The sequence below is a fragment of the Atta colombica genome, unplaced genomic scaffold (assembly GCF_001594045.1).
Source record: "Atta colombica isolate Treedump-2 unplaced genomic scaffold, Acol1.0 scaffold12, whole genome shotgun sequence".
Lineage (NCBI taxonomy): Eukaryota > Metazoa > Arthropoda > Insecta > Hymenoptera > Formicidae > Atta > Atta colombica.
The window spans coordinates 5682571-5691893 of NW_017259206.1; the positions used below are offsets into that span (position 1 = coordinate 5682571).

The 9323-nt window shown below is 33.4% G+C and overlaps 1 protein-coding gene across 8 annotated transcripts in view; it reads left to right on the forward strand.

The window, feature by feature from the left end:
* LOC108694463 (glucose transporter type 1) overlaps nt 1-8214 on the forward strand; it is a 38377-nt gene extending 30163 nt beyond the window's left edge. For 5 of the 8 annotated variants that reach the window (XM_018203986.1, XM_018203985.1, XM_018203984.1 and 2 more), the window contains 4 exons: nt 13-152; nt 1595-1624; nt 6565-6662; nt 7962-8214. In XM_018203986.1, the coding sequence (XP_018059475.1) occupies nt 13-152; nt 1595-1624; nt 6565-6662; nt 7962-7966 (273 nt within the window). In that variant the 3' untranslated portion in view covers nt 7967-8214. Of the gene's footprint in view, nt 1-12; nt 153-1594; nt 1625-4702; nt 4876-6564; nt 6663-7961 lie in introns of those variants that run through there. The other 3 variants (XM_018203990.1, XM_018203989.1, XM_018203987.1) reach the window with 2 other exon arrangements.
* Nucleotides 8215-9323: the final 1109 nt, after the last annotated feature.

Below are 9323 nucleotides of genomic sequence, written 5' to 3' on the forward strand. Positions count from 1 at the left end.
TGCGTGTTACAGAGTAGCCTTGAAAACTACACGTTCCTACCGTTCAGTGCATTTCTAGCCATCTTCTGGATCTTCACCTACAAGAAGGTTCCTGAGACCAAGAATAAAACATTCGAAGAGATTCTAGCTTTATTCAGGCATGGTAACGACAGGTATGCAGCACACAAGCAAATTATTACCTTCCCCAGTACGTACCATAATAGCAAAATGTTATATACCTAGTTGGATATATATTCTGCATCCGCTCTTTAATTTCTTTCAAAAGGAAGTCTCTGGTATACCTATATATACATGTATATACGTATGTATAGTTTAAATCCGCGATAGCTCCCCCTTCCCCTCAATCTGTATCCCGTTTATTTTTGACTCGACTCATATTGGGTGCGTTTTAAAGTTAAGTAAGAGAAAATCGAAATTTATAATTTTCGAACTAATAACCGCACAATTTATCAACCATTAATTGCACGAGAAAAGGAGAGTTAAAGAGATTCAGATAAACTTATTCTATGTACTGTACTTGATATACAATTATTACGTCCGTCCGAATGTTCATCCGTCCGTTTATATATTCGATAACGAATACATTTGTTACTTTTAATAAGAACTTCTCGAATCTTTAAGAAGGAATTTTATAATTTATTAATACGATCTCGTAATATTCTCTCTATTGTATTATAACTCTACTCCCGGGATAGTATATTAATTATTATTATTAACGCTACGCATTTTTGCATGCATCGCTGCTTATTTGAAGCAATAACAGAAGTTGAACTGTGATAAAGTTTCTTTTTAGGGGGAGGAAATTAAGTTTCACTTATATATACGGGAACATTATTTGTACATATTTATAAGTACAAGCTAAAGTAGTCTGTAAATTTCGCCTTAAAGTTTCATCACTTGCTTGGTTTCCCTTTATTGCAAATCCCGATATTTCGAACTTTTTTTCGTTAAGCTGTTGCAAGAAAAAGTACGTACATTTTTACATATACTTGCGAGTAAGACACAACACTAATCGAATAGCAACTAGAAGTGATAACGTGCACGACATTGCGAATCATGTAACGAGATTATTGTACGAGAAAAGTGTAAAAAAATGAAGCAAATAACCGTAAGTTATTAGTTTCTGAAAAGTGTAAACACCACAGAACGTAATTTTATCATCTCATTTGCGGAACATTGCGAATGACGTATAAATCAGCTATCTCGCTGTTGATCCTCTTATCAGATATTCTATTAGATTTCCGGGAGAGGACCATAAAAACGTGTCAGCTCTGTATTACATAAGAAAGAATAATCATCAGTTATGTAAAATGCCGATTTATTTCATTTCTTAATGGCATTGCGATTTCTTTCGAGTTATATATACGTTATTGATTCGAGTCGCGAGTTGGTGATTTTGCTATCTTATTGTTATATTTTCAAGGCCAAATGGATACATTCTATTTGTTTAACGTATTGTATATGTATCATTTCAATAAATCGATTATTTCATGGTTCTCTGGATAATTTTCGTTAATTTCTGTATTTCGTTATTACGACGACTACAATTGTGTTCGATATATCGTAACTGTGCTTTCTGTGTTATTCGGAGCAGGAGCAGCTTGCGGGACAGCAGACTTTATGGGTGAGTCCTGCTACTACACATTTCCTGTTATTGTGGTGGCTTTATTACGAGATATATTATATCGAACATACCGATTACTATTTAATTGCATGAAGATAAATGACCAAAGACACCATTAGTTACATCGAAAAGAGGGATTATTTTTTATGCGTTGAACAAAACACCCGTAATCCTTCAATGAACAAGTAAAATACCTTTCTCTGCAAAAAGCTAGTTTGAAAAACCGTCTTTTACGAGTTATTGGAAAGCATTAAAATACAGAAGAGAGGCAGAAGAAAAATCGAAATATTTTCTCTTATTTCTTCTTTCGCTTATTATTGTTTTCGACGCAATCGTCAAGATACGATTACAAACTGTTTAAAAAATAATCCTGACCTGGCCACGCGATTATCATGACTTCAATCCAAAAGGCCTGGCATGTCGAAATATCTTTACTATCAGCTAATGCGAGTCTCCGTCTTATTGCGTAATCAGTCAGACTGACTAAAGATAATCAGATATACATACATATAGCTGCATGAACATAAGTTGTTACCATATAAATTATTCGTTTTTCTTTTGTGGAGATACATTTCACAGTTTCTAAAAGTTCGTCAGGGCTATTATGTAATCGATATATGTAATGCGCATACGTTTGTACCCGCGGCTAACCCCGATGGTGTCCGCATAATTCCACACTTTGTCACTGCCGTTCGAGAACCTTATTTTTTTTTACCTCGGAATAAATTGCTATGTTTACAATCTCTTCGATCGTATCCGCGCTTCTGCATACTTCATGCTCGTATATTTAGAAAACATGGGGAAACTTTTGCCTCCGCGGACGCCCGTGGTTAAAATCACATACATAACAGCCCCGATCACTTGAATTCTTCCTGGAGCCTTGTATTCTACAGCATGCTCCTTTTAGCGTACATACAATGCCCAGTTAAATGTTTCGGCGACAGGCAGAGTCTTGGAACAGTTTTTATGTCGATAGTTGGCACGAGTTTATGGCGCTGTACTGTGCGACTGCATGTTAGTGCTTACGTTACTTGTTTGGCGTACCAAAGTGATTCCTGAGTTGTGTTTAAGAGATACGATGCCACAAACGTGTTTGTGATCGGCGAGTAGGACGCTTCTGTAAACTTAATGACCCGCTTTCGGAATTTCGATGCAGCTCGTAGAGCTGTGACTCTTCCTCAAAGAGATCTGGCAATTGAAAAATGAGAGCGTTCGAAAACATGGAATATTACCTTTATATTTTTTACTCTACAAAGAATAGTCATCATTTTTTTTATTTATATTAAAATCAATTTAAATGTCAATAAATTCTTGAAAAGATATTTAGGATTTTATAAAAATACTTATTTGATGCAAATATAGGCTATTTCGAATCAGCAAAACTCCAGAGATATTTGAGAAAGAACCAGAGTACCATCAATTATGTCGAATATGGAGAATTAATTTTACAGAACGAATGCGGCACAGACCGCCGCTTTGCATCGTTTTATATTCGTCGTGTTAACATCGCAAATGATAATTTATACGCGATCTGGATTTAATTAATTTCTGCGGTGAGAAAATCAAGTTTTCCTTTATTTAATCAGTGCAGCTCTCGATAAACTCGTATACAAGACATATTTTTTTTGTTTCTTTCCGGTTTCTCTCCTTTTACTTTTATTTTGATCAAGGTTTTGCCGAAACATTCATCAACGATTCAGACAGAAATAAATCTTATCAAGATAGCTAAGTCGATAGCTGGTTACGCTTATGATTTAGCGGAAATTTCTTCGATCTGTTTTTTTCGAGATAAACTAATTAAAACGCGTCAGCGTATAATGTTTCTAGTTGAATGGTGACTAATATTGGATTGAAGGTAATGTGCATTTGTGAACTTTTTTTCTCGCGTTTAAACACGTTTGTATTTACACTGAGAGAAATATTTGGTACGAGTCGCTATTTACTTTGTTGATATGTGCCTTACAAAAACTTTCTTATTTTTTAATTTAAAAATTTTATTGTTCTAATTAAATTTAGCTAATCTAACTAAATTTTAATTAGAACAACACAATTTTTTAATTAAAAATTAAGAAGTTAGCGTAATTTCTGACCTTTTAATTTAAAAAAATTGTTTGATTATTCCAACCAAGTTTTGGTTAGAACACAATTTTTAAATTAAAAAGTAAGAAAGTTTTTGGAAGTTATAATCCAACAAAGTAAATGACTATTCATATCAAACATTTCTCACAGTGTGTTACGGAGAAAAGCTTTTGGAAGCTTGGAAGACATGGTGTTGGAGAATTTAAGATATAAATACTAAGTGTGTGGTATAAATTTACTCATTCGCCTGTAAATTTGTTTGCTTAATGAGTAACAAACTAACAATATGATCGCTCTGCAGCTTGTAACAATGTTAAAGCAAATGTTTATGCTGAGTTGTATCTCTACAATCTCTGATTCTTAACTTTTGTGTTAGCGCGCCATTCGATTTTCCTTTTATTTCTACAGTTCTGTCTCTAAGCGAGGAAGGGAGATGTAGTTAATCGCAGTTAGATATTATTTGATATCGATACAATAATCTATATAGAACAATCGTGATAAAGGAAAAGTTTCGGGACGGTAAATGTTTGAGAAATCATTTAATCTATGAAAAATCATTATAAAATATATTTTTATATAACGGTTCATTGATTTTTAAATTTACATTAAATTTAAAATAAGTAACTTATTTATAACGTTATGCTCTCGATTAAGATCTTTGTCGTAGATATAGACAAAGTTACACACCATTTATCTTGCGTGTCGTTTTATCATCACAATTACTGATTCTGATTGCTATTCTATCGGATAGTACAATACGTTATAGAGATATCAATCAGTAGAAAGTTCGGTTATGACAGTCCGAGATATGACGAAGATATGATAGAGAGGTAAAAGAGTTTGCTTTTGATTCGTCCGTGTAGAGGATGCATCTAATACACGTCTTAGCAAAACAGATTTGCGAAACACGTGTAGATTCACGCGAAAATAAATAGGATTTCTCTGACAAAACTGAAACGATTCGAGGCTCGATTGCCATGTAACGTTGTTATCTTACAGGGAAGAGGAGCTCGCCACTAACTCTAGCAAGGAGACCGTCCTATCTGACGCCACCACTGCCAACCATACCCACGCTACCGATAAACTATAAATCTAAATGCTCTAATTAGCAATCGAATTGGCTGTTAACTTGAAAAATAAAAATAATAAAAATAAAAAAAATTATCGTAGACCGGCGCTTCAGCCACAAGACTGTTATTGATTTAATATACATTGTTATATATCGGATGACACGAGAAGTACTCACTACTTACTATAATGTGAAACTGTTAATCGATACGCACTGTGTAATTCACGTTATAAAACTTCGAGACTGCTCGTTAGTATATTATAACGAATATTATATTAATGAATATTTCGGCATCACCGAATTAAGATCGTAAAAGTTATGGTTTTATGCTGTAAAATAAATCTGTTTCTTTATTTAATTATCCGGATTGAGTTTCCTCCTTCCATTCGTGTTACATTTTACGCGCGACGCATCGGGATCGAATTTAATTTCTCGAGTAGCAACGCAAAGCGAAATCGAAGTCGATGTGCGGCAAGACTCCACGAGAAAAATCGTATCTGCTACATGGAAAGATGTGTAAATATGTATGTATCATTTCGTTTGTCGAAATTACGGATGGATTCCCTTTGATCCTTTTGGTAGGAGATTGTTCCTGATGAATTTCCGCCAAGTGTTACTTGCCACACAGGCTGCCGAATATATTGTTTGATTCTTAGTAAGTATATACGTAAATTTCTACTACACAGGCCAGTGAAACGCTGTATAATAGTACAAGAATTAGAAACTGTGAAATGAATCGTTACGTATACATATGCATTATCGAGTGTGAACCGCGTGAATAACTCGATTCAAGATCCGTGAATCCTTAATAGATCCACGGATCTCCGAATCCATTCCTCCGTTGCATGGAGAGAACGATTTTGCTGAAAGATCTAAAATTGTGCCGGTTAAAGATCTGAAAATAATTTTTGTTGGACCAAAATAATTTTATTGAACTATCAAAATAATTTTGTTAGAAACTTAAACTGGTGGCTGGAAATATAAAAATCTTTTGCAGTATGCTCATCATTTTTTCCAACATAATTATTTTGGTGCTTCAACAAAATTATTTTCAAATATATTAAGCAAAGTTTTAAATCTTTCAGGAAAATTCTTCTTTTTGTGTAGATTTACGAATAATCGTTATCATAGCGGTCATAGCGGAGAGAAAAAGCGAATTTAGCTTACTCTACGTGACTGGAACGTCAAACAATTTAGGATCGACTCTGAATAAACGTCTAAAGTATTACCTGGAATGACAGTAGGGCTGGGAGCGCCGAGAAGCGCAGAGCGATATCTTTTGCATTTATTATCCCAGCGTGTAACGATCTCAGATTGCTCGATCTACATAAAGACGAATCTACATTTTCCCATCGTAAATCTCGCATCTCTTAAGTTTCTCTTTGCATTTATGTAGCCATTTTATCTTTCTTACTTTTGATCATCAATCATTGCTCAAAATATCATATATCATCATATTTAATAATTCAGCTGATCATTGATTGCAATATATAATAACATTTTGTAAATTCATTCAGTGAAATCGTGAATAATGGTGTAGTTGGCTCCACGAAATTTGGTGATTCGTTGGATCCAAATAAAAGCGATTAAATTAAGAACGCGAATGATAAGATTAAGCCGCAAGTTCATCGTGTATTTTGTGTACGTTGCGACACGGTGCATATCAATCGGTGCTCCAAAAAAGAATTTTGTATAATGAGGAGAGGAAAGGAAAAAAAAAAAGATTGTAAGAATCAACAGAAATGTGATTTGAAGAAGTGGAAATCTGGACAAGTCGCGTGATGTTTTACAGGAGCATGCTAAACTGTGTGAATGCATTAGAGGGACACATACCGCCAGCAGAGAGCGCAGCCCTGATGGTGGCAGAGGAGAAGCCACATCCTGATTCATGTAAGGCTTTAAAGAAAAAAACCTGACCAGCATCAATCACGATACATTGTAACACGATAATTTGTAATCCCTGTCATCTCTGTCCAAAGACAAACAATTCTCTAAACGCGGGAGCGAAATCGCGATCGAGACTGGCTGCGTTTAGCAAAGAAAACTGATCGCAGTATACGTTCAATGATTGATCGTTAATAGAATTGTTTCTTGCTTTTAGTTCTTCGCTAAATCTAAATGTAGGAACCAATTATATTAAAGAATCACTGAGCACTCAGTAATAAGTTTTCTCTGCTGAAAGCAGCCACTGTCATTTTCTCTCTAAGTGTTGCGATGATTGGAGGTGATCAGGTGCTCTTGATTCAGTAAGCGAGCACGATTCCTCGTAACTTTGTCCCGTCGATGGATCATCTCTTTTTCATCGATGAGAGAGATTCTATGCGAATGCGTTCGTCGAATGGGAATTACACATGGGACGTACACGCGCTGATCGATCTCTGTGAAACTCGAAGTCGAACTTTTCAGAGTAGCTTTTTCATCGCATTAGATTTTTACATTTTTGCTCCCTTACTTTAAAAGTGACACAACTAAAAAATAAAAAAATTAGGTTTCCCAGAAAAGGGAAGAACTGTTTTTCAATTTAATTATTGATTAATCAAATAATATTGGCGAAAAGTATATGTTCTTAATTAAATGTTAATTGTAACGAATAATTCTTTTGAAATTACTTTTTCTGAGTCTAATGATTTTTTGTAAACCACCTGTTTTTTTAGTAACGATTTTATAAAAATAATTCTTTTTGAGTTTTGATGATTTTAACGATTTTTTTAATGAAGTTAAATTAGTTTATTTAACAATTGAGGGTACAATTGAGGGTAATATTTATTTAACTCATTCATATGATAATAACTCAATCACGATTTTTTGATTGTCACTTTTGAAGTAAAAAAGTGTTTTTCATAATTCATATTTTTTATTTCTTGTATACACCACACATTATATTTATTTTTTAATCATTTCGTTTCACGCCTGATCACCTCATCAATCATCCATTAAATCTCCGCTATGTCTTTGCGTGCGTGTAAAAGCACTAAAAAATTGAACGTTATGTCACGAAAATTTAAAAAGAGATAATGCTAATCGTGCGAATCGATGCGATCATCAAGTATAGGAATTGTTTGCCACGTGTCATCATCTTGCATGCCATAATGCCGTATATATGTATGTTCGTAAGTTTTCCTGATTTGTAGTCTCATTGTGGAACATCTGTTTTGAATTTATTTGCGAACGTTTCTTTTCTGCTTTCAGTATAATTCAGAAAGTGCAGAGGCGTCAAAGTGCTGGTTATACGACAGTCAAACTATACATTGTGCCGCTTCACGCTACGACAAGACACACGCGAGCGGTCATAGCGGGAACACTATTTAAATTTTATTCACTTTTTCGCGTTACAACAGCTAATCAAGGAAAGAAAATATAACGAAGTAGATCAACCAGTGTAACGTGTGCCGTACCGAGAGATCAGAAATCTTATAACATCATTCATTCATTAGAACAATTGCACAAATACATGAAAAAAAAAAAGATTTTATTGAATGAAGTATTTAAAAATTTAGTTAGATACAAATTAAAAATAATTTTATAGAACTATCAAAATAATTATGTAGGAAGCTCAAATTGGTTGCTAAATTAAAAAAAAATTTAATAGAGTTTGACATAGATAGTTTCAATAGTAAATCTTCAATAATATTAAGTTTTAGTAAAAGTTTACTTAATCTTAATACATACTTTTTTCAATAGTACTAATTTGCAGCATTTATTTACAAATAAATAAATGTTTACAGTAAATATTACTAAATAAATATATGTTTACATTTAATAAATATTTATCTAATATTATTCAAACAAATATTTATTAAAATTTAGTATATTTTAAGTCAATTGAGGAAAAATATTAAAATTATTAAAATTATTATTGTTTAGTACATTTTTCTCTCATAAAGTCGAAACTTTTTGCAGTATTATGCTTAAATTTTCTACGTAATTTTGATGGCCCAACAAAATTATTTTCAGATTTGTATCTGTCTAAATTTTAGATATTTCAGTAAAATCATTTGTTTCGTGCAGATATCTATTTCATTTAAGCTGTCATCTGCTTGCGAGAAAAATTAAATTTCAAAAAATCTAGACTGAATCTATTTCTATCGATCATCGACATTCGAAATCTTTCTCTCGCTCACATTCGTGAATTTCCGTCTTCATTTTGCATAATAATTTACATTGGACATTAATCTAATATCTATATATTCTAATTTAGTTACTTTTTGTTTTACATTGCTTGGGTTAGGCACTCTCATGACATGGACTCGCTGGAGTTTCAGTTTCGAAGAGCTTATTTTTCTGACAATATATTCACGCACATCGTATGCAGACACAGAAGCAAGTTGTACAGCAAATTTATGTTACACATGAATCGAACAATCGAATATCTCAGAATATACTGCCTTTTATCGCTAACGAATTCTTGACGATATCTTTCTCGCGATAGTTTGTAATGTAATTATAAACGTTGTGTATATATGTGAAATGTTTCAGAATAATAAGCTCGCTCTCTCTCTCTCTCTCTTCCTACACACACACACACACACACACACATATATATATATATAT